Source organism: Sciurus carolinensis, chromosome 4 (assembly GCF_902686445.1).
Source record: "Sciurus carolinensis chromosome 4, mSciCar1.2, whole genome shotgun sequence".
NCBI lineage: Eukaryota > Metazoa > Chordata > Mammalia > Rodentia > Sciuridae > Sciurus > Sciurus carolinensis.
The window spans coordinates 111,754,905-111,780,383 of NC_062216.1; the positions used below are offsets into that span (position 1 = coordinate 111,754,905).

The window sequence follows — 25,479 nt, forward strand, 5'->3', positions numbered from 1 at the left end:
ATGTAAATGCTGTATAAATGGTTGTTACACTGTAGTGTTTAGGGAGTAATGACAATTTAAAAATCTGTATATGTTCAATACTAATGTATTTTTTTCTGATTATCTTTAATCTGCAGTTGGTGGAATTTTTAGATGTAACCCACAGATATGGAGAGCCAGCTATGCTGTTACTAGGGGTTATAATGTCTTTAAGGTTTCAATAAGTTTTTGTGGTGATCTGAGGACTTAACTGCCAGTTAGAATATTATTACTAAGGAAACATAGGTTCTGTAAGCTTTTAGAATTTAATTCATAATTTGGGACTTGCTAGTGTTATTGATGTCTTTAATCCAAGAGTCACAACTAATGTTTCAGATATAACAGTGTTTGTTTATTGAGTTGGGTCAATTCTGGGCCTATTTGTATCTCTGGCCTTTTATCCTTTAGGCACCAATTGCCAAAAAGGTGAGCTTGTCTTCCCCAGAGTACCCTAGGGGTGGGGGTGTTGAGGATCTAGGAGAGTTTAGGTATGTGAACACCCCATTGAAATTTGTGAACAGTTGTCTTATAGGGTCCTAGGCCAAACAAATTGCCAAGTTTAGCGGTCTTAAGCCTTGTCTCAAATCTCTGGTGTCTGGGCCCCCGTTTCTCTGCTGATGGGAGAACGACTTTGGAATATTCATTCTAACTGACTACATTTTGCCTTTATTTGTGTTGTAGACACACATTTTATGGCTTCTGGGGAAAAGCAATGAGGAAGATAGTCTCAGATATTTATATTTGTCTTTGAGAATCATTTTTTTCTTCAACAACAGATTTAGCTATTAATTATATTTTAGTTGTGCTGATGTTGAGATAAAGTTGCTTTTTCTGTGCATTGGGGTTTGGGGAATAAAAATAGGGGGAAGTGTAGGATTAGTGAATATTCCACAGGAGGCTGATAATGGAGGACTGACTGTTTCAAAGGGGATTTGGTGAAAGGTTGTAGAATTCCAAGGAGTTGCTGTATTTTGTGCTTTAAAAAAAAAAAAAAAAAGTCTTATTCACTTGAGAATAAAAAGAAATGTGGAAAATGTGGAATTGATCTCTTGTGCTCTAATGAAAATAGTTAATTTAAAATACAAAAATAATTTGTTTTTTCCCTTTAGCCCACAAGGGATGATCGAGGATGGTTTATCAGTCCCATTGGCCCTAATCCTTGGTGGACTGTGATAGCTGCAATTATCCCAGCTCTTCTCTGTACTATCTTGATATTCATGGACCAGCAGATCACAGCTGTCATCATTAATAGGAAGGAACATAAGCTTAAGGTAACAAGAGATTTTGACCTAGAAGACTTCTTTGGTAGCCTGCTATAATTTTTTATTTTAGGGTAAGCCCTTCCACACCAGGAACTGAATAACCTGGATAAAAAGTCACAGAAGAGGTCTATAAGGAGTATTCATTCCCTACTCATTAATTGGGGACAAGACTAGAGTAGAACATAGTGGTATATGTGAAAGAAACTTGGACTCCATTACTCTTCTCTCAAATCTGTGGGTTTGTGGTAGGCAGAGTTCCTGGTGGTCCTATACAACTACTTGTTTTGAATTGGCTGCTGTTCAACTTGTCTTCCTTGTGTTCAAGTTGGATCTTAGACCATAATGTGTTAGAGGCAGTTATTCTCCCATTGCTGTCTGTTATTAGGGTTTCCAGATTAAACCTTGAGCCCAAAGGTTACCAGGTACTAGGGATAGTTCTAGTACTTGTATTAGTGAGATGTTTCATGCCTTCCATCTTTATGTTTTCCTTACTCAGAACCTGCAAAATCCAAATCTGGCAAGGATCTGGAAGAGTGTTATAGGAATTCAATAAGAACATTTATCTCCAACTTCTGTATTGTCTACTAGAATGGTCAAGATGCAGCTTGGTCTCTGTTTACTCTTCCAGAAAAGGATGGATTTTTGAATGTGTGGGACTCAAAATAAGCTGGGAGTACTTAGATAAAGAATGGATATTGGCATATATAGGATAAGCTAAAATTTCCCTTTTTCTTCTCTGTTCCCTCCTAATTAGGAAGGGTTATAAAACTCCTCTGGGATCCTTGGATTCATTCCTACTTATCCATATACCCCTTCTTAGGCTTGAGACCCTTAACTCACTTTTATATGCCCCACTATATCACTGATGGTGATAGATATTCTGTTTCTCCACAGAAAGGCTGTGGCTACCACCTGGATCTGCTGATGGTGGCCATCATGCTGGGTGTCTGCTCCATCATGGGCCTGCCCTGGTTTGTGGCTGCAACTGTCCTGTCCATCACACATGTGAACAGCCTCAAGTTGGAATCTGAGTGCTCTGCTCCAGGAGAACAGCCCAAGTTCTTGGGCATTCGAGAGCAGAGGGTGACAGGCCTTATGATCTTTGTGCTGATGGGCTGCTCAGTCTTCATGACCACTGTCTTAAAGGTAATCATTTATTCACTCGTTAGGCATATATATATAGTGCCTTTGTGCCAGGAATCCTTGCTAGGTTCTAGAAATACAGTGACACACCAGACAGATACACATACAAACTACTACCCCGGAAAAGCTTATTCTGATAATATGTAATTAAGAAAATAAACATAATTATAGAACATAATAAGTGATATAAAGGAAATATATAGTGTTCTCTGGTGCTATAGAGAATTAAGGGGTTCTATTTTAGCTAGGATTGTCAGAGACAGCCTCTCTGAGAATGTAACATTTTAAAAATATCTTTATTTATTTATTATCTTTATGTGGTGCTGAGGATCGAACCCAGTGCCTCACACTTGCTAGGCAAGCATTCTACCACCGATCTACAACCCCAGCCCATGAGAAGGTATAATATTTAAGATAAGGTGGAGCCAGCCATGCCATGGATGGTAGAAAATAGCATGGAGGGAGGGGAGAGAAGCAGTTAAGTTAGGTCATGTGGAAGGAAAGAGTAATATGTGTTGTAGAAGATAATCAGGGTCATGTGGTACAAGGGTACTGAGTTAAGGCAAAGAGCTCAGTGGGATGAGATGGAAGAGTAGATAGGGCCAGATCAGAGAAGACCTTGTTCACACTAGTAAAGATTACCTTTGAGGGCTTTTAACAGGAGAGAGACATGATTCAGTTAATATTTTTAAAAAAATCATTCTGGCTGATGTCTAGAAGACAAGTTTTTAGGGTGGGGGAAGAATAGAAGCAGAGAGACAAGTGAGAATAATACAGGTAAGGGAAGATATTGATTTGGATAAGAAAGTTGGTAGTAGGGATAGGTAAAAAGGCAGGACTCTGTACATCTTAGAGGTAGATCCAAAGGTCTTGCTGGTTAACTGGTTGTGGAATGGGGTGAGGAAAATGGAAAAATCAGATGACTATTAGGTTTTTGACTTGACCATCTGGTGGAAAGATGACACTTATTACAATAGAGAAGACTGCATTTTGATTTTGTGAGGAGTGGGGCTATGATCAACATTTGAGTAAGAAGTCAGGAGTTATCCAAGTGAAGAGAGTAGAGGAAGGTTTTGGATTAATAATATATACTTGGGAGCCAATAGCACTTAGATGGTATTGAAAGCCAAAGAGGTAGATGAGCTCACTTGGGAGAAGGGTGAATATCAAAGAGGAGAGGGGCAGTGGCTCTCACTTGTAATCCCAGTGGCTTAGGAGGCTGAGGCAGGAGGATCAAAAGTTCAAAGCCAGCCTTAACAACTTAGCAAGGCCCTAAGCAACTCAGTGAGATCCTGTCTCTAAATAAAATACAAAAAAGGTCTGGGAATGTGGCTCAGGGGTTGAGTGCCTCTGGGTTCAATCCCCGGTAGCAAAAAAAGAGAGAGAGAGAAAGAGAGAGAAAAGAGAAGAGGGTCAGAGAGAAGAGCATAGTTTAGAGAATGGGCTAAGAAAGAGATAACAGTCTCAAAAGGAGCTGCCAGAGGAAAACAAGAAGGTGTGGTGTCAGGAGTCAAGCTGGGGAAGTGTTTCAAGGAAGGACTGGTTAGAAGCTATCTAGAAAGATGAAGACTAAACCAAGGCTATTGGGTTTATCAATATGGTAACTTAACATGACTAGACAAGAGCAGATTCAGTGGACTGCTTTAGTTTCTGATGCTTTTACATAAATTAGAAGTAAAAGCAAAAGCAGAAGCTGACAATGGTAAAAGTCCTTTTGTTCTAAAATGAAATGATCACTAGTAAGTTAAATCATAGACTTTCCATCTCAACCCTGTCTGACTCTTCTTTTCCTCTTCCCTGGGAATACACACACACACACACACACACACACACATACACACACACACCCTCTTCTATAGAATTAATGCCTTTTCAATCTTCTGTAACCAAAATCATCTCCTCAGGGATTTGGTGTATTTTGACATGGGCTAAAAAATAATTCTCTTTTCTTGCCTAGAAACTTGAGGGCAAGAGTAGGGGAGGTATCTTATCAGAGAGCAAACTTCGTGGAATGATAGGGCAGAAGCCTAATTACAGGTGGCTGAAGAATGAGTAAGAGATGAAGGAAATAGAGTGTGCATGCAGACAACTCTCTTAAGAGGTTGTTTGTGAAGTGGAACAGAAAAATAGCAGCTGGCTAACAGAGTATCTTTGTAAAGGTGAAAGATATCTCAAAGATGAGAAAAAACTTTTTTCGTGTGTGGGTATAAGGACTCCATGGGAAAACAGGGTGAAAGGAAAAGCTCTCTAGCCGTGTTGCCAAGGTCCCAACCATCTGAAGCACTTTCTTGATTCCATTCTCCCTCTTTTTGATTTTTAACCACCCAGCCTAACCTGCAGATGCCCTTCAAGGATGAGAATTGAGAGAATGGTAAAGTACTTGAAACCATCTTTGTGTCCCTTTACTTTCCACTCAGCTTCACTACCTACTTTTCCTCATGCTCCTTATCCCTCAACTCTCTGTCTCTAGCACTTATTTCACTCCCTCTCCTGGTCTAGTTGCCATCATTAGGGACCCAGAAGTTACTGTTCCTCAAAGAATATAACAACAGGAGCCTGGTGACAGACATCAACAGAAGAGTTCTTTTAAGACACTATTCAATAGCTCTACAAACAAGGGCATCACTGAATTGGGTTGGCTACTTATTCCAAAACTGAAACGTCGTAAAACCCAATGTGGATTTTCTAATTCTGAAAAGAAATACATTTTGGAAGGTTTTTTTAGCCCCAAAATAAAAACAAACTGAATTTAGGTAGGAGAGTTTTCTTACCTGGATTCTAAAGTCCCCATCTTCTATCCCAGAGTCTCTCAGATTATGTAGGTTGGTAGATAGGATGTGATGGGAAAGTCCTATTCAAGTACTATATGATTATTCAAGTACAATATAATAACATTAATATTTTTCTCAAAATCATTCTCACTCTGATAATATACCTCCCCATTCATGCCCTCAAATCTCTGGAGAGTAAAAGAGAAACTCCTTTAGTCCATGTCAAAGTATACCAAATCCCTGAGATGATTGCAATTACGACTTAAAAGACATCAGTTCTGTAAGAGGTCTGTGGTGGGTATGTGTGTGTGTGGGGGATCCATCTACTCATCCCCAGGGAGGAGGAAGAGTCAGATAAGGATGAGATGTGAGGCCTATAATTTAACTTAGAGTGATGATTTCAATTCAGAGAGAAGATTTTTATCACTATCAGCTTCTGCTTTTGCCTCTACTTCAAAATTATGTAAATAAAACAAATTAACACAATGTTTATGAAGCTATTTTGTGATTTTGTTTCATTCTCAGAGATTTAAAAGTTATGTAGCCTTGAACATACTGTGATACCAAACTTGGTTTCTGGCCTTTCTGCCCTTTTGTCTGCAGTTTATTCCGATGCCAGTACTCTATGGAGTTTTTCTCTACATGGGAGTTTCTTCACTACAGGGAATTCAGGTATTGTACAGTTCAGCCATGGCAGTGTCCTTTCACTGTGAGTTCATCTGTCCTGACCAGGGAGGGGCAGGTCCCAAAGGAAAGCGCCATCTGTTCTTGAGAAATTATTTCCTAGGTTTGCTTGTTGGACTGTTTTAGAAATTTCTTCAAATGTACAGTCATAGAGACTTCCAGAGTAGCCTGGCTTAATATCATGGTTCTGGTCATTCATTTGTTGATTATTCAACATTTGTTTAGCACATAAATACAAGGTGCTTTGCCAAATGCTGGTAAACCAGAACCTGAAAGGTTGGTCAAGAACCAAACTGGCTTCCACACCTGTACAGCTTGAGATTTAATACCAGTTTAAAGTGTAAAAGAAGAAAGTTCACCTTTGAGGAGTACTAGGAGTTGCCCCAGGTAAGCAGATGTTACTCCCTGTTATACTGTACCTTCTCCCATCTATCAATTCATTCCTCCAAGACTTTCAAACAGAGAAAATTGAGAGCCATAATCATAATTTCGATATTCCAGATGATGTAATAACTTAGCTTTTTCTCGAATGGTCAGTTCTTCTTGTATGGAATGTCTGATGCTCATTCTTACATGCTGAGTTCTAATGTGACTTTGGGCAAGTTGTTTAACCTCTGGGTCTGTTTTCCTTTACTCTACTGTAAAAATGATCATATTTTCTATATTCAGAATGTTAATGAGGTTTCATCAACAAACATCTCCTAATTCCTCAAAGAACAAGTAAGAGATTTGGTTTGATAGTAAGCCACAAGATGTAATTCACTTATTTCCTATTTTCCCTGAGAAAACTCTCTTAGGATCCTCAGCGTGGGATAAACTTTGAACCTAGAATTAGAAAAGATGAAGTCAAAAATCAACTAACATTTCCCAGCTTTGACCATATTGCCTGTCCTCTTGAGACTTTGTTTCCATTCGTGTCCTGTAGAAATGGTGTTACTTACTTTTCAGAGCAGGCAATGTAAGAGACATGAAAATGGGTCTAACAAGGCTTCTAAACCCCGCAAAGCCTCCTGAAAATAAATGCCAGTTCCCTCCTTTCAGTTCTTTGATCGTCTGAAGCTCTTTGGGATGCCTGCAAAGCACCAGCCAGATTTTATTTACCTGCGTCACGTGCCTCTGCGCAAAGTGCACCTCTTCACTCTCATCCAGCTGACCTGCCTTGTCCTGCTCTGGGTCATTAAGGCATCACCAGCTGCCATTGTTTTCCCAATGATGGTGAGGTTTTTTGGAATATAAATTATTACTATTATTTTTAAGTTGTGGTAAAGTACCTGTAGCATAAAATTCTGCATTTAAACTGTTTCTAAATGTACAGTTCAGTTGCATTAATTACATTCACATTGTTATATCACCATGCATCTCCAGAATTTTTTTCATCTTATAAAACTGAAACTCCTCACTCATTCAATCCTACCTTCCCATTCTCTCCTTCCTACCAACCCCTGGGAAACCACAATTCTACTTTATGTCTTTATGAATTTTATTATTCTAGGTACTTCATATATGTGAACTCATAATGTTTTTTTCTTTTGTGACTAGCTTATTTCACTTAATATCTTCAAGATTCATCCATGTTCTAGCATGTGTCAGAATTGCTTTTCTTCCTAGGGTTGAATAATATCCCATTGTGTACATAAACCACATTTTGTTTTTCCATTCATTTATCAGTGCACACCTTGGTTGCTTCCACTTTTTGAATATTGCTATTGTGAATAATGTTGCTGTGAACATGGGTATACAAATATCTGTTTGTGTCCCTGCTTGTAGTTCTTTGGGAAACACAGCTAGGAATGGGATTGCTGGGTCATATTGTAATACCATTTTTAATTTTTTTCTCTAAACTCATAGACCCACACCCTCCTGGTATTTTTTTTTTCAGTTTTGTCAGAATATTTGTATTTGTGTGTGATGTTTAGGGATTAAGTGTTTAGTTTAAAAACTATCAAATTCCTGGGAACTTCTGGAAGGAAGCCTATCAATTTTAAATTTATTTGAAATGTAATCATTAAAATTATAAATATGATTGGATTTAATAAGCCTGATTTGCATCATTCCTCATCCAACCAAGAGATGTAACTGATACACACCAAGGGACCCAGGAAGGTCCTTATGGATTATTAGTTATCTCTGGTTAATGTGGCTTCTTGTAAAGAAAGTGCAGCAGTAGTCGAGATACCTTGGACCTGCGTCTATTGGAGAGATTAGCTGCCAGATTTTAGCCAAGTCACTTCCTCTTTCTGGGCCTCAGTTTCCTCACCTTTAAAGTGAATGTCAGCCTAGGCCAAAGAACAGAGATAAAAACCACTACAGATACACAATGCAGTCATAGAGCAAGGATTTTGGAGGGAAAAGTACAGAGGATCAGAAGGGAATAAAGACAGTCTTCCAAGGTTCCATCATCCCTGATGAGGCAGGCTTATTCTGAATGCAGCTGGCCCACTTTGACCCTGCTCCTGCAGAAGTTATCCGCTCCCCATGCTGCCCTGTAGCCCTTTCCTGATGACCACAAACAGGGGAAGGCAGTTGTCAGGGCCATCTGCAGACGATAGGTTTGTCTTTTCAGTGAAGAAATTAAATTAGTTCCTCAGTAATTTGTAGGGTTGCTATCGTGATGGTTAAAATACTCTATGTAAAACACTCAGTACCTGGCACAAAGAGGACATTTAATAAATGGCAACTATTGTGATTATTATGAATTGGATTTTTCTTGAAATGTTCTTCTAATTAGCTGTGAAAATTGAGACTTTACTTTTCATTCCAGGAACAAAATTGGCCCCTTAACTCTTCCTTTATTTTTCTTCAGGTTTTGGCCTTGGTCTTTGTCAGGAAAGTCATGGATCTCTGTTTCTCTAAGCGAGAGCTGAGCTGGTTAGATGATCTCATGCCTGAAAGCAAAAAGAAGAAGTTGGATGATGCCAAAAAGAAGGCCAAGGAGGAAGAGGTCATAGTCATTGTACCAGCTACACATTTTGGGGCTTCAAGTTACAGAACATAGGAAAGGCCACATGAAAAGTCAGCATGTCTGGAATCCCAAGGGTTATATTTAAGAGCTAGAACGATTACTCCAAGATATTCTCAGCTGGGGGTTGGGGAGATAGCTCAGTCGGTAGAGTGCTTGCTTTCTAAGCACAAGGACCTGGGTTCGATCCCCAGCACCCAAAAAAAAAAAAAAAAAAAAAAAAAGATATTCTCAGCTGAAAATGAATTCAGGATTCATATTCCTTTCTGCCCTTCATTTCTGGATTCAATAATCAGTAGTTTTTCCCTTTGTTTCCTAGAGTCTACTCACCAGGATACCATCTAGAATATGAACATAGCATCTCTTTTTATTATAAGAGTCAATGGCTTGTGTTCTTCCCAAAGGTCTAATTGAAAAGTATATTTTCTGAGAGTATTTGTTATCTGCCTAATTGCTGACAATATTGTTTTTTCCAAACACAATTAGGGCCTAGATAGTATCCCTTGAAATACATTTCGACATGCATATTTTTCTAATATCTTGAATTTTTAAAACCTTGTATTATTAAACAAGCTTTAACAATTTTAAATACAAAAGCAATGGAAGAAAACTTTAAATGGAATATTGATAGAATTCACTACATTAAATGTGAAGCTTTCAGGTATCCAAAATTCCATAAACAAAATTTTTAAATAATGTTAATACATTTGTTAAAATTCTTCCTATTCAAATAATTATCTCTAATAAAACAATAATGGAATAAAAATTAGCAATAGACATAGATAATTTACAAAAGAAGACTATAAATGACCAAATAATCAAAGAAATGGAAATATCAAATATTTTTTCATTTAATAAATTTGGAAAGATTTTGGAAAAAAAGTGTTGGTAACACTATTATTGAAATGAGTTTCTTGTACAATAAAACTAGTAGTATGAATTGGATAAATCTCAGGGCAGCTTAAAGTAGAGTCTTAAAAATGTATAAGCCCAAACCAGGCACAGTGATGTATACCTTTAGTCCCAGCACTTGGAGACTGAGATGGAAAGATTGCTTGAGCCCAGAGCCTAGAAATTTGAGACTAACCTGGGCAAAATAGTAAGACCCTTTTAGCCCAGCAACTCTTAATTTTAAAATTTATCCTTAAGGATAATGTAGGCAATGTAGACAAAGATTTTAATTATGTACAAAAAAGAAAAATTAGAGTCTAGCCTAAGGATAGCCTCAAACTTGGGAACCTCCTACCTCAGCCCCCCAAAAGCTGGGATTACAGGCATGTGACATTGCACCTGGCTAAATTAGTGGCATTATTTTAAAGATAACATTTTATTATGGAATATTTTAAACATAAAGTAGAAAGCAAAGTCAATATTCATATTTTCCCAATTGCCTTATTATTTTTAACAATATGTTTATTTGAATCAGGATCTAAAGAAGGTCACTATGTTTCAATTGGTTGATATCTTCCTTAAATTTCTTTAGGGTTTTCCTTTCCAGTTTTTCTTTCTATTGAAAAACTGGTTCCTTGACCTATAGGCTTTTTTTTTTTTTTTTTTTTTTTTTTGTGGTGCTGGGGATTGAACCCAGGGCCTTGTGCATGTGAGGCATGCACTCTACCAACCGAGCTATATCCCCAGCCCTGACCTCTAGGCTTTTGCATCATAGATATTTTGCTAAATATCTTCCTTAGTGTCATTTAACATCATTTTCTGTCCCTGGTGTTTCCAAGTTGGTCATTGAATCTAGAGGCTTACTCAGATTCAGATTTTTTTTCAATACTATTCCATATGTAGAAATATCAGATTGTCTCTTTTTACAGTGACTCAAACCTATAAAAATCCTAATTACATTTGTATAATAATTGTGAGAGAAAATTAGTTAGAAATTGTGGTAGTAGAAGAATGAGCTGGTGAAAATTCATGATCTTTCTTTGTTCAAGATATAATAATGTCTCTTTTTTCCCCCCAGGAGGCTGAGAAAATGTTAGAAATTGGGGGAGACAAGTTCCCCCTTGAGAGCAGGAAATTACTAAGTAGTCCTGGAAAGAACAACAGTTTCAGGTAAAGCTCCCAAACACAAAGGAATTTACTGTTTGGGATATTCTCTAAACATTCTGACTTTGTGGGGGGGTGTTTTTACAAATGCAGCTGCTGGTGTAAAGTGCTAAATATCCAGACTCCCATGTTCATCCTGTGACAATCAATACCTTTTCCATTTAATTGTGAACTGAATGCCTGCTCTGTGCCCAGCACTGTACCAGGTGAAGAGAGAGAGGGCCAACATCCCTAGAGCCTTCCTCCATGCCACAATTGTGCAAGAAGGTTTACTTATATGTTCTCTGTCAGTCTTTATAACCATTCTCTTAAAAAGAGTGTCATTATCCACTTCTGTACTTGTGAGGAAACAGGATTATAGAAGTTTAGGTAGTTTGCTCAAAGTTATAATGCTACTAAGTAGAAAGATCAATATTCAAAACTGGGTCTGTCTATTCCTCAAACTAGTACCCCTTATGCTTTTCTTTGCCACCTTCCAAAGATGAATGGAATCGTCTTTATTTCTAGAGAGTTCTCAGGCTGGTGTGCATGACTTTCCTACACTTGGACCTGCCTCGGGGATAGGCAGAGATAGTCCACTCCAACCAGACTCATGGCATCTGTAGTTCAGGGACCCAGGGAGAATGAGCTGGGATCATTAAAATGCCTTACTTCTGCCAGTGATTTTACTCCTTTACCTACCAAACCTATTGATCTCCACAAATCACAAGAAGCTAAATTGGTCCATGTGTCGTTTTGTTCCTGTCATCTTGTTTCTGTTTTGGATGAGGCACACACAGGGTGAAGGAGCTTAGAGGTCGGGAGGGGCAGAGAAGGAAGAAAGGGCAACTGGATCTTGGGAAATTGACTGCTGAATCATTGGGTTTGTTGTGGTTTATACTGTGGGGTAAATTAGGAAAGTCTTTGGTCCCTAATAAACTTTCTGTAAGTTATTATAGAAGGAGCCATATAATTCGAATCCTGTTTCTTCTCCAGTGGGATGCTATCTTCACTCTTGGCATTTTAGGAGAACTCCTGGTGTATAGAAGACTTTATATATTCTTGGGCTCCAGAGGACCAAAGTCTGGGTCTAGGGTCTTGATTTATTGTCATTTGACCTTGGACAAGCACTTGCACCTTCAAACAAGAATGTTATTAATCTCTGTTGCTATAATAGTTAAGACAATAGAGTGAGAAAGTTCTTTGTAAACTATCAGTGGAAAAGATTTCACTATGTAAATAAGAAAATGAATGAAGAGTGCCTGGCACACAGAAAGCAAATAGGAGTTCCTGATGCTGTGCTCTTGGCATCACAACACGGTTACCATTTCCAGTGAGCTTTTCAGAGGACCAGGCACGACCTGGGACAAAAGCCCAGCCAGCCTGCAGCAGCATCTCATAGGCATCTTACCTTTTTCTATTCTGACCTCAGTGGCTGCAGAAGAATGACCAGACTCCATCTGTGTTCCCAGAGCTACTGAGAACTGTTAGCTAGTCTTCCAGTCTTTTCCCTTCGGGTGGAGTGGTGATCATTATAGAATGAGATATGTATTTTATCCATATGTCTGACATTAACTGTACTAAGCATTGATTTCAGATGTGACCCCTCTGAGATTAATATTTCTGATGAAATGCCTAAAACCACGGTCTGGAAAGCTCTCAGTATGAATTCTGGAAACACAAAGGAAAAAAGGTAAAGAGACCTATAATTTCTGATTTTTATTTATTTTTATCTTTTAGAAATGGTAATAATGTTGAAGGTAAAATATATATAGTTGTAAGATTGAATTTGTCTAATAAATAGCACTTTCAGGATTGCTGCTAACCCCATAAGAATAGATTTAAGCCTAAGGAAAAAAAGTAAAAATGGTTTCTAAATATTGGAAGAGATAGGGTGTTTTGAGCTGTCCATTTACATAGGTCCAGTCAGGATGGAATTATTTTGTTACACTTTATCTGTTTAGTTCCTTAATCCTCTTTTTAGTTCTTATTTGAAAATCTAAATGATATCTCTCTGGTTACCTAACCACACAAATTGGAAAATTGCTACAAGTCTATATTAATATTGTTAATACAAATAAATAGTATGGGTACAGACTTTAACTTATTTAACTTGTTCCATAATGAAAATTATTGCCATGAACAGATTTTGAAATATTAAATTGTAACTGTTTTCTTATTTTGCAAAGTACATTCTATTTATCATTTGCTAATACCATAGATCAATTTTAATCAGGTTATTGAAGAAAATGAAAGAACTTAAGGCATCTTTGCCTACACTGAGGTAGGCTACGCATCCAAATTACTTAAATAATTTAGTCCAAACACCATTTAAGTTTAAATAGTAAGATAACTGAAAACAAAATATAAGGCCTTATTAAAGATAACTTTTAAAAAAAAGAGAAGTTGGGAAACCTGGTCCTACTCTTAATTGCATGTATAATTTGGCCTACCGCTGTTTCTGGCACTCAGTTTACTCAACAACAAAATGGGCATAATAATAAGTTGCTCTGAGGGGAAACTGAAGTGCTTTGAAAAGTCACAGTCACCAGTGGGTGGTAGTGGTGGGTTATTTCATCTTCGAATGGGTTAAAATAAATCTGTGCTGAATGTGAGTGAAATATAGAATCTTGTTTCCTTCAGAGGAAAATCCAGGCAGCTGTCGAACTGTATAACGCACACAGTTATTTTTAGTTGAGAACTAGTCTACTTGTAAATGAACTTAAAATATAGCCAGATCCAAATTGTGGTGACATCTTCAAAGTATTGTGTTAAAAGCAGGAATGAATCATGTGTCCCTTTTTGTCTCATTGTAACACTTTTATTCAGTCTCTTCAACTAAGAGTCTTTGCTGGGATAGAAGATTTGGGCCATGAGGTGCCTCAGGGAAGTTCTGGTTACAGAGAAAATGGTGAGTCTCTCAGAGAAGAAGCAAGACCAAGTCTGGCCCTGTCCTTGGTCATCTCAAAGCCATGCTGAAGCATTCAGTTATTCTTGGTGTGCATTGGAGGCCACCCAGCCATCCCCATACCAGCAGTGAGTCACCAGATGTGAACGTGGAAGCAGAAGGCCACCTCCTGTTGGTACTTCTCCTCCTCTTCCTTCTTTCTCTTCAGAACTGCCACCATTAAAGATCCAGCTTCCCATTTTTCAGACATTTTCTCTGAAACTCTCTGCTGGCCTGCTGAGCCACATGGATCCATTCTGCCATTGAGGATTCCTGCTTTGAGCTCCCTCTTCCTTAAAAGATGATGAGGTGGGGGAGTAGCAGGAGAACAGAGAAAAAGGGGAAGCTTCCTCAGTCATGTTGGTATCTGCAGACCCTTAGGAAGCCCTGGGCCTTAGTTTGATTGCCTACCCTGGGTGGGGGATGCTGGTCAGACCCAGAGGCTGTCAGGAGGTCTGCTACCAGGATGGTCAGCCCCCTGGGCATTGGCAGTGCCTACCACTTCAGCCAGGAGGACATTTCTGTCCTGAGGGGATCCCAATCACTCTCTAACAGCAGTCTGCACAACTCAGTGAGACCCTTGGAAGATACAAAGGCCAAGGGGGATTTGGAGTTTAGCTTATTTAGGAAAAGGCTTGGGGAGAAATCAGTAATGACAAGTGAGAATGAGAATCTTCTCATGGTTTTCATTGAGGATAGAGTAAGAGAATGAGCCTACAATGCTACGAAAGAAATTAGTGTAGATGCCAGGAAGGACTTCCAAGTCTGAAGATTGGTCAGTGTCTGCCTTCTAGATATCTAGGAAAGATTTGATGACAGTTGTTTGTGAGTAGAAAAGGAAATTGTTGTTTTTATTGGCCATTTTATGAGACTATTTGACGTCTTGCTGCTGTCTCTTGAGGATACATTCTGATTCCATCCTGGAGAGATCCAAGTGCTTATGTACTGTCTTCTTAGCTGCCTTAGTAGTGAACCATCATCAGCTCAATGGACCAAAACCACCTTCAGCCATGTGGTTTCTTCATCATCATGGATATCTTTTAGTTGACGAAAAGTTCTGACTCTCAGATGTAAAAAACTACTCTGGGAAATGAACTGTAAGTGAAGTTAGTTTTGGAATATAGTTTAAACTACTTTTACTTTTTTTCTCTTCTATGTTGCAATGAATGTCAAGGGCCTAAGCTCCAGTGCATTTAGACCTTCCCTGCCTTTGTGCACAGAATGTGACCAGCCAGCCCATTAGCACCCAGAGAATCCAAGCTTATCAGTTTTCCTTCCTGGAAAATCTCTGTACAGTGGGAAGATCCCCTAGTGTTCTGTCCTTTTATAGGTGAAGAATTGGCTGCATCACTTTATTGAGTGTTGCATTCTTTAGACTCTTAAAATATATTAATGTATTCTAGTCTGACTCTAATGACCTTTGATTGATATCAAAGGAATCCTGCATTTCTCCCACATTTCCCTATCTCTTAGGGCCATAGTTATTTTAATGCAGAGATGATTTTCAAGATATTTAACAACTGGTACAGGACAGACACCAACCACTCAGAACAGGTACCTGCTATGAACAAACACTATGTATCATTGCACCAGTGCCTGTTGGCTGAATGTCACACTGCTTTCAAATATTAAAATGGCATTCCACTAAATTTTAGGGTCCCTAGTTTGTCTGATTTCTATTTACAAGGCTGTTTTAGGGCAGCCTTGGCTTTCTTTTGTGGTATAGACAGGATAAGGCATGTTTCTTTAAAATATATGGGCATTAAAATCTTTGTGAGCCAAAGCTTCACATTTTATTACTTTAGAACAAATCTAATAATTAACCCCTTTCTCCATTTGATTTGGAAAAATTAAAGATAGTCCATCAATGGGAAAAACTTTCTTGCTGACTTTCCCACGTCAGTCTCTGGCTACTTTCTTGCATTTCTCCTTTTCATTGTTTTAGTTCCCCGGGAATGGGCACCTTTTCTTGCTCCATCTTGCCCTGCCGCCTGCCATATTTTCCAGCCACACTTTGTATAGGGAGGTTGGCAACTACTGTTTCCCTAGCCTTAGAGCACCTGTAAGGAAGAACCCATTGTGGAACAAAACCAGTGACAGTGTCATGAGAAAAATGTGTCTCCTAACACATTGATGCCTTGTATATGCTAAATTGCTTGAGGATAAGGGAACCTGCCTTTGTTAACTCTGTGCAGCACAGTTACAGGATCACATGTTGACTTTTGAGTTCTTCCCCAGCCAGAGTCTCCCAGATTACTATACCTTAGGAACATTAACCACTTTGGAAAACTGTGCCCACCCTTATAGGTCACTTGATTTTTCTTCTCAAACAGTGGCCAGCCTCATTTTTGCTATTCCTAATGGTAAGAACTATTCCCTACTCATATTCTCTTTTCCTTCGCAGCTCTCACCACTCAGCCCCAGTCCTGGCTGCTTCCTTGCTTAGGTTTGTGGCTGGTGACCATGGTAGCAAGAGGCAAACTGGCAGCATTTGGGGGCAAGAAACTGGAAGTGGCAGTGAAGCACTAGCAGTGTGTACACATGTGTGCATGGTGACAAATGAGCATGTAGCTGCAAGTTTTCATCACCACTCTTAAGCTTTTGAGCACCTTGCTGGGAGAACATCAAAAAAATGTGGTCATTCTCCCGTTTGGGAATTCTCATCTGAGTTTCTCTGACAAAACAGGTTGAGGACAAATACCGGCAGATTAATCTATGAAGAAAGGTATTAAAGTTAAAGGAGAAACTGATTTAGAAGTAGAAATAAAGGCAGGTTGTTAGGGATTTCTCAGGCCCACAGTTGCTTGGCCCAGAGAAATTGTCTGCCTCTTCCATGATGAGAGGAAATTTCAGGAACGGTTTAAATGTTGGCATGCCAGTACCCTGATAGACTGGTAGTGTCATAGAAAGGGAGGGAGGTCAGGGATTTAAGAAAATGATGGTAAGTGGAATTTGGATCTAAGTGGGCAAGTTGTTTTCTGGTCATGATTTTTAGGCAAGAGTTGGTCCTCAGGGCAAAAACCAGCAGCGATGTACTGTAAAATTGCCAAATATATTTGGTTGCATGAAACAGACTGGCTCTTTGTGGCTAGATATGATTTCCAACTTATGAAGGATTGTCAAGAGATCTGGTCTTTACCATATACAGCTCCTCTCCTCACTCCTTATTCATAAAAACTTGGGGTAGAGGGAAAGTGAACCATATTTTTCCAAAAGACAAAGTAAATAGTCATTATTTCTCTTTGTCTGGGATATGACTGGCTTTCAAGTTAGTTATTAATGTTCAATAAAAATCTGGTATGTGCTAAGTCTCATGCTTGGTTGCTAGCTCAGGCTATGAGAGCTGTGACCTTCAAGAGGTCTCTGGTGTTGGGGAGTCTGTGGTTTCTGGTCATTCAAAAGAGACAGTTTCTAATTCTACTTTATCTTCTGCCTACTCGACTCTCCATACTTCCCTCTTAGTAGAGGAATCAATAATTCTCCCTGCATCTTCTCTGTTGATTTTGTTGTCCATGTTCTGTATCTCAGATTTTCCTGAAGCAGAGGAGCAGGCTTGATGCCAGGACCCCTGTTTTTTTTTAAACCAGAATCAGAAACACCTCCCACTATGTTCTCTCTGCCACTTTATCAATGTCTTTGAAGTTCTTTGCAAGAGAGACAGCTCCTCCTCCTAGGACTTTTAAACAGTCATCTTTGCCAGTTTGTCACTACATTTTTCTCACATTTCTTAGGTTCCTAGGCTACATCCTAGCAGGCCATCCAGGAACCCTGCATTGAATGTTCCCAGCCTTCTTGACTCTCTTGGTGAAAGCCATTAGGCCTCCTCCAGCAGGCCCTGGCTAGTCAAGTGAGACGTTATTCAAGTTCCTCCCCTTTTCACTGTCCTGGCTTTTCAAGCACCCTTTACTACTCCTCTTGTCTTTTCCTCAGTATTTCAAGTTCTCCTTAGAGGGAAGAAGTTATTGATCAAAGGTCCCAAAACCACCATCAGTTTGGGGTGGCTAGAGCAATGAGGAGGTCGATCAGTGCTGGACTTCTTGGAAAGGGGACTATATGGTTATATTCCTTATTTATGTTGAGGGTCTGAGGACTCTCAAGCCCTCAGGCTCATCCACATTTTAGCGTAAACAGAAAAAGACATTCCAAAGCCAAATAGAAGCGATTTTTCTACTAAATCTATTCTTTATGACTCTTGCTACCCCTGGTCTCTTAACATTAATTATAGAAAATGGGCGGTTGTCTCAGTTACATTTTTTTTGTCAGAAAGGAGGGTAATTTTCATAACCAAAAGAGGTGTGAAGTAACTATATCACTGCTTGAAGTGTGAAAAGAGGAAAGGAGTGTTACGTGAACCTTTCCAGTGGAGAATTCAGGAAGTTGAATGACTCATCCATAGGCATAATTCTTTTAGAAGATTCTGTGCTCAAAGGGAATGGAATGGTTTCTGACCCCTCTGAAGAGATTAAGAATAACGTTTTTCTTAAATCTAACCCACTTTCTGCACTGGAGAATACAGAACTTTTTCTTCTAGTTGATGACATTAATATTCTTTGAGAAGAGGGAGAACCCACCCACGGCACATTTCTGAGCCCAGCAGAAATCAGCAAGCTTGGGCTTCTCTTAGCAGGTTTGCGGATGACTTCAACATGCAGGTTTTTCACATGTGCAATAACGCTGGAAACAGAAGCACCAAACTGAATGTGCAATTACTCCTTTTGTATAAGAAGCCAAAATCATCCTCCTCCCCTCCTCCCATATTCACTCCTCTGGGATGATAAGTCTCCCTCTTGTTTCTCTGTGTCTGTCTGTCTGATTGATTAGAAATGGCTGCCCTTCCAAGCTAAATGAGGTCAGGTGGAGAGTAGAGCAACCTTCCCTCACAAGGGAACAACTTGAGGTGCTGGTACATTTCTCTTGTTTTCTATGTTCTTCTTTCTAGTAGGTCCCATGTAGAGATAGAGATATTTTTGTTTTAGAGATTCCAAAGTATATATTTTTAGTGTAAGAAATGTACCCTCTCCACACTCCATGGTGTAAATAGAACTGGGAATAAATGTGTCATTGTGATAATCCCATAGCAATTTGTGGTAGGAACAAGACTCCTTTTCCAATCTGTGTCTGTGACCCAGGGCAGGTAATTGTGACACTGCATCTCCTAGACCTCTGCCTGCCCAGGCTTGTGTATACTCACCTCAACAGGTGAAAAATAAAATCTGTAGAAACTGTGTACCTGTAGTGTTCTTTGAGCCTGAATCAAGGGGCTGAGCCACTGCTGATTAATTGCAGAATTTGTGAAGAATGGTGAAGATGGGTGAAAAAAAGGTGTGGTGGTATCTGCTGAGATGCTTTAAGAGGACATACGTGCCTTCTAGGTGCAGGTTCTGACCAGTCCTTGGGGCAGAGTCATGAAGGAGGCCATAAAGGGCCCTTTCCTAGGGAACTGCTCTGGCAGAGGCAAACAGGACAGCATGAAAAGAAAGCTAATTTTGAAGATAAAATCAGGCTGTTGAGAGCAGTTGACAGTATTTAGGGACCCTCCACTGCCTTGAAATCCAGATTTAAAAATCTGCTGTTGCCCTAGAGTTTTTTTATTTGTTTGTTTTTGGTTTTTTGTTCTTTTTGCAGGGGGTGGGGGTGGGTCACGAGAGTATTGTGTTTCTCTTCCTCTCAAATCCCACTGCTGTAGGGTTGGAGAAAAGGGGAAGAGGGAAGTTATGGAGGAAGAGCAGAGAGACCTGCAAGGAAGTGACAAGATAGTTGGTAGGAGAGCCAGTCAGGAGGCTTTACTGATTGACAAGAAAGGCATCCACTGAATGCTTTTTTTTTTGTACCAGGGGTTGAATCCAAGAGCACTCAACCATTGAGTCATATTCCCAGCTCTTTTTTATATTTTAGAGATGGGGTCTTGCTGAGTTGCTTAGGGCCTCTCTTAAGTTGCTGAGGTTGGCTTTGAACTCTAGATCCTTCTGCCTCAGCCTCCTGAGCCATTGCAATTACAGGCTTGCGCCACCATGCCTAGCCACTGAAAGCTTTCTGACATAGACTGTGGGGTGAGCATTTTATGAAGTGAGAGCCAGTGCAAGCTGGGCATGCAGCCTGAAGACACAGGACTCCCTGGCTCTGAGGTGTTTTGCTTCTTTTGACTGTTTTTCAAATATCTCAAGTTCACACCCTTTGCCTCACAGAGAGACTTGCTTTAATATCATTGAGTGGCATGTGGTATGTGAGAAGGCTACTACTACAGGAAACAGCCAGTTCTGATGCCTCAGACTCTGGCCTGGTGGGGGTGCTGGTACAGGGAGATGGGAGATAGCCCTTATCATCCAGCAGCCTCAGGGTGGTTAAGGATTCTGTTGGAAAGTGCTTAGGACAGCACCTAGCTCATAGTAAGCAATAAAAAAATCTGGAAGTTGGGCTAGGGTTGTGGCTTAATAGTAGAGCACTTGCCTAGTATCTGTGAGGCACTGGGTTTGATTCTGAGCACCACACACACGAAATAAATAAAAGTTATGATATCCACCTACAACTAAAAATATTTTTAAGAAATTTTTGGAAGTAGGTGGCTCTGGTGTTAGTTAATTGCATAATTACATCTCCTGTGTTAGTTAATTCAGTAATCACATCAGGGCTCCAGTTAGCTTCTTTGCAGTTCTCTTAGTTTTCACCTCAGAGTCACAAGATGGCTCCTGAAGCTGCAGGCATTACATTAGCCAGCATAACTTCCAAAGGCAGGAAAAGATGAGGGGGCATTTTTCCAGCCTCTCTCTCTCTCTCTCTCTCTCTCTCTCTTAAATAAGAAGAGAATCTTTTCTAGAATACCCTGTCCTCAGTTACTGGTCAGCACTGGATCACATGTCCATCTCTTAAGATAGGAAAAGAGGGGTGGAATTATGTTTGGCTTGGCTTGATTAGGCTTTATCCTCTGGACTTGAGCCCATCTTTCCTGACCATATTGCTGCCCCAATACATGTACAAAATCAGGATTCTGTTAGTAAAGAATAAGGCAGGAGCTCTAAGAGATTCCATATCTGAAAGTGCCTCCTGATGAAGGCAAGAGAACCTAAACTCTGGGGCCTCCTGCGGTCCTGTAGCCAAACTATGGAGCACCATGAACCTCAGCAGCAGCAACTCAGGCGTGCACAGAACTTCTCTGAAGGTCAGTGTTCTCCACCCTGGCTTTACCTTCAATTAGATTCACCAGACTGATTTGTAACCTAATGCCCAGTTTCCACTCTACATGAGTTAAACAGAATCTCTGGGGTGAGCACCAGCATTTACTAATGCTCTCCAGATGATTCTTAGGTGCAGGCTGGGTGGAACGCCAACTGCTGTGATGCTTCACGCTGCCTTGGCTCAGCTCTTCTGTGTCTGCCTCACCTCCACCCAGCTCATTCTCACCCCCGACTCTGTGATGTTCTCCTACGTTGTAGCTCTGCTGCAATGTCAGTTTCCTTGGCCTCTGTTCCACAGCCTTAACCACCTCCAGATTCTTTCAGCTTCAAACCCCCGCTGCTCACAGATTCACTGTCTCTGTATTTCCCCAATGATTCCCAAGACTGAGAATGTAATTGGTCCCTGCTCATCATTTCTTAACACCAAAGGCCCCTGTCCAGCCTGTATAGCTCTGGGACCCTTGAGTCTGGAGCCATCCTTGGGCCAACTAGGAAAGAGTAAGGGCCACTGGTAAAGAATATGGCTGTTGAGGGATGTTCCTTTAGCAGGGGCTGTGACTGTCAATTTTCCTTGGAAGGAAACAAGGGCCAGAGAGATGCAGTAAAGCTGGTCCAGTTATCTTAGTGATGATCAAAGACTGTTCTCCAAGTTCCAGAGCTGGACCCAAACTTGCCCCTTTCACCTTTTGGTTGTGTTTAATTACTGGGACACAGGCATACATTTGTAAGAAAACCATGCAGGTTATTGCCTGCTACCTCACCAGACCACACCCTGTGAGCTTGCTTGTCTTGTGGTGAATGGAGAAAGGCTCAGACCATCCCTGACAGGAGGCTGAGGGCACAAAATGGAGTCCCTTAGAAGAGGCAGAGTATAAAACAGGTAAATCAGGAACAACCCTGCCTGATTTCAAGTCCCAGCTCTGACCATAGCTGAATGACCTTGGGCAGTTTGCTTCAGCTATGCCTCAGTTTCTTCACCTGCAAAATGGGAGTGATAATATCACCTACTTTAAAGGGTCCGCAGGGGCGACTCCATGAATTCACAAGCATACTAAGGCTGCTGCTCACCATGTGCCCTTGGTGTGTCCTCTAATTGCAGCAGGTTCTCCCGCTGCCCACCTATCTTTGGATTCATAGCTGTGTGGTAGTGGATTCCAGAGCCCAGGGGAAAGGAGTCATGGGCACCATAACCCTTGAGTTATTCATACATATTAATTCACAGGAAGAAACACCTTGGGCCTTCTAGCCCAGATGTGTTCTCCATCTCCACTACTACCTATGCCTTTCATGCAGGGTCAGTTCTAACTGCTCGCCTAGTTCTAAGGTCATCCATACTTTGGCCACTGATCTTTGGTGCATACAGTAGGCAGAGAAGGGGAGAGCAGGTTTCCAAGCCTCTAAAGATTAATGACCATTCTCTTCTTACCATGTTCCCCCAAAGCCCCTTCATCCTCTCAGAACCTATACATCACCTGATTTCCCGAAGAGTCACAGTGGATAAGGAGGAAATGCCCAGGCTTGACTACTCAGGCAAAGTGGTAGTAAAACAGTTTTCTAGTAACATTGAGCTGTGTGATTCTAGCACTAATTTTGAGTCATAAGGGCCTCCATGCTGGACTTGAACAGTACAGTCATCACTATCATTGTTGTCAAAGTCAGGACTGAAGCACTTGACCTGGAGAATCACTGACAGTAGTGGCCAGCATCTGTTGTGAGTATGATGTGCACTCCTCAGAGATGTTCTCTGATCACATCCTCGTGGCTCCTCATGGCACAGGCAATGGGTACTGTTCCTTCTACACATGAGGACAACGAGAACAAAAGGTGAAATAAGTTGCTGAAGTTCTTACACCTGGTGAGTAGCAAAGCCAAGTGCGGAGCCCAGTTTACTTGTCCAGGATCTGTGCTCTCAGCTGACTCCTTCGAGTTCCTGCCTAGAATGGGGACAATCTAAAACCCACACCTGATATGTACAGAAAAGTCAAAGGTCATATTGAAAAACACTAGAGAAATGTGAAATTGGAGAATGTACCAAGTTAAGTCACTGGTAAATAGCAGGAGAAGTCAAGAAAATAACTCAAATTCTTATTCTGGAATAATCCAACAAATTCAAATTATAAAATACATTCCAGAAAGAACTCATAGGCATGCAACAGTATTTTTTAAATGAATGACCAAGAGCAGTAGTGATTCCTCCTGAGAAGTCCTGGACAGTTTTTCTCAGGAGGAACATTAGGGCGCGCGCTCGCTCACTCTCTTTTTTTTTTTGTGTGTGTGTGTGTGGTGCTGGGGATTGAACCCAGGGCCTTGTGCATGCAAGGCAAGTGCTCCATCAACTGAGCTATATTCCCAGCCCATAGGGCTCATTTTTAAGAAGCAGAGAACTCAACTATTGATCACATATTGTGGCAACCTGAGTAAATAATTTTAGTAGCTACACTGTCACATCATAATCCATTGCATTCCTCTCTCTACCTTGTACTCAGGGGAACTATTGTTTCACTGAGCCTGACAGTAATCAGACCACACACAGTAGTCTGTCTGTTCAGTCTGTTGGAAAAATAGAGAAGCCCAAAGCATGCCCTTGGGAGGAAAATGGGGGAAAGACTCAGGGAGTCCTTGCCACTACGTTTATCTCATCAGTCTTAAAACTCTCTTTTAAGTGCTTTCCTGTATAGGGGTGAGGGGAGTAGGAGAGTTCTCAGGGGACCTGCAGTTGGACTAACATCCAAAATAAGAAAACACATGCAAAGCGCAGTAACGAGGACTATAGTTCTACAGGGTGAGGAGAGGATCCTTTCAGAGTCAGTGAAGCCTCCAAAGGGGGAAAGAGAAGTGTGGCCTGGGGCCCAGAGGCAGGAGAGCTAATGGAATGTTCTGATAAGAGTGCAGTCACTGGTTTCCTTGTAGTTGAGGGTTTTGTGTAAGAAGCAGTTGTATATGAAATTGGAGACAGGGGAAAGAAGACCTTCAATACCAGTTTAAGGAACGAGGACTATCCTATAAACTGCAAGGCCCCATCTAGGAGGAGAGAGATGCTTTGAATGTTTTAGGAAAATTCATCTTGTAGCTGCAAGTAAGAGGAACTGGAAGAGGGAAAAGCTTGATGCAGTTGGTCTAGGCCAGAGCAGTGGTGATGGGAGGAAGGGGTCAATGAGGGAGAGGCAGGGAAAACCAGCAGGCCTGCGTCCAACGAGTGCCTGGACATGGGGGACTCAGTGGAGTGAAACTGCTCCAGTGTCACACGTTTGAGACAAAAGCTGCCAAGGAAAATAATGAGTGGACTCATTTGAAAGAGCTCCAGGGGACATACCAGGACCAGCTTGTCTCCTGGGAGGCAGATTTGGATTTGTGCAATAATGGAATTAGATGCCTTGGGACCAACCATCTCCAGTCATGGGGGATGCCAGGACCCTGTAGATGTGAGAGGATGGTCTTGAGGGTTTGTGACTCTGTGACAGGGATAGAGAGGAGGCTGCAGACAGACAGCGTCACCTAGGAGCAGGCTAAGAGATGGGAGGGTGGTGGTGAAGGAGTGGGTGGGGAACAGATGTCTGAGCTGAGAGCAGGGAGCAAATGGGTGTGGGGAAGAAAGAGTAGGATGATGTCTGTGTCTGCGGCGTGGCAGGAGGGTGAGGGCCTCAGCACTGTGAGGGTTCACTGCTCTGTGCTGGGTCTTTGTGGGTCTAGGTTAAAAAAAATAGGGGGCTGGGGATATAGCTCAGTCTGTAGAGTGCTTGCCTTGCAAGCACATAGGCCCTGAGTTCGATCCCCAGCACCCCCCCCCAAAAAAAATAGGGTGCCATAGATCATAGGAGGGTATTTTCCTATCCCTGCCCCCCACTGCTATTGTAGGACCTCCAGGCCCTCTTTAAATAAAGGGCCCCAGGGCTGAATCATGTTTGCTCATGAGCATGATGACCTCAACAACCGTCCATCACAGGCTCTAGCGCCGGCTCTCTCTGCGTGCCCACTGCTGAGCAAGCCCCTGCTGCTCTCCCTGTCTCCACTACCCATGGCAGACATGCTATGCCAATTCCCTGTGTGCTGGGCCAACACCCCTATGTGCTGATGGCCTTGACTCCTAGGGACCTCAAGCAGCAATACCCTATCATGGCTCAGGGGCCTTTCCTGCTAGCATTGAGGCCCCTTCTGCCAATGAATTCCCAAAGCTAAATATCCTTGGTTCCTCCAGTAGGCCAAAAGCAGAGTTCATTTCAAGGTAGCAATTTGAAGGCCTGTGTCCCATGAAAAGGACTGAACAGGCTGACCCCTACTGCTAATTTCCCACACCGGTCTGATTAGATGCAGCCAGTGTCAGGGGTCATGTGGACAGCAGAGGCTGTGAGTGGAGGTTGCTCCTAGAAGGAGGTGGGGGGACCGGCAATGAGCAGATCGCTAATGTAGAAAGCTGCTAGACTTTGCGAACTCAGATGTGCCAAATTCTTGGCCAAGTCCTTTAAATTCATCATTTAACTCTCACAATGAC

At 41.2% G+C, this 25,479-nt stretch overlaps 1 protein-coding gene across 3 annotated transcripts in view; it reads left to right on the plus strand.

Moving 5' to 3' along the window:
- The window catches only part of Slc4a8 (solute carrier family 4 member 8), a 71,006-nt gene extending 51,961 nt beyond the window's left edge, over window positions 1-19,045 (plus strand). For all 3 annotated transcript variants that reach the window (XM_047548823.1, XM_047548825.1, XM_047548824.1), the window contains exons 18-25: window positions 1,128-1,289; window positions 2,175-2,426; window positions 5,798-5,866; window positions 6,920-7,093; window positions 8,682-8,819; window positions 10,807-10,898; window positions 12,469-12,564; window positions 13,701-19,045. In XM_047548823.1, the coding sequence (XP_047404779.1) occupies window positions 1,128-1,289; window positions 2,175-2,426; window positions 5,798-5,866; window positions 6,920-7,093; window positions 8,682-8,819; window positions 10,807-10,898; window positions 12,469-12,564; window positions 13,701-13,713 (996 nt within the window). In that variant the 3' untranslated portion in view covers window positions 13,714-19,045. The remainder of the gene's footprint in view (window positions 1-1,127; window positions 1,290-2,174; window positions 2,427-5,797; window positions 5,867-6,919; window positions 7,094-8,681; window positions 8,820-10,806; window positions 10,899-12,468; window positions 12,565-13,700) is intronic.
- Window positions 19,046-25,479: the final 6,434 nt, after the last annotated feature.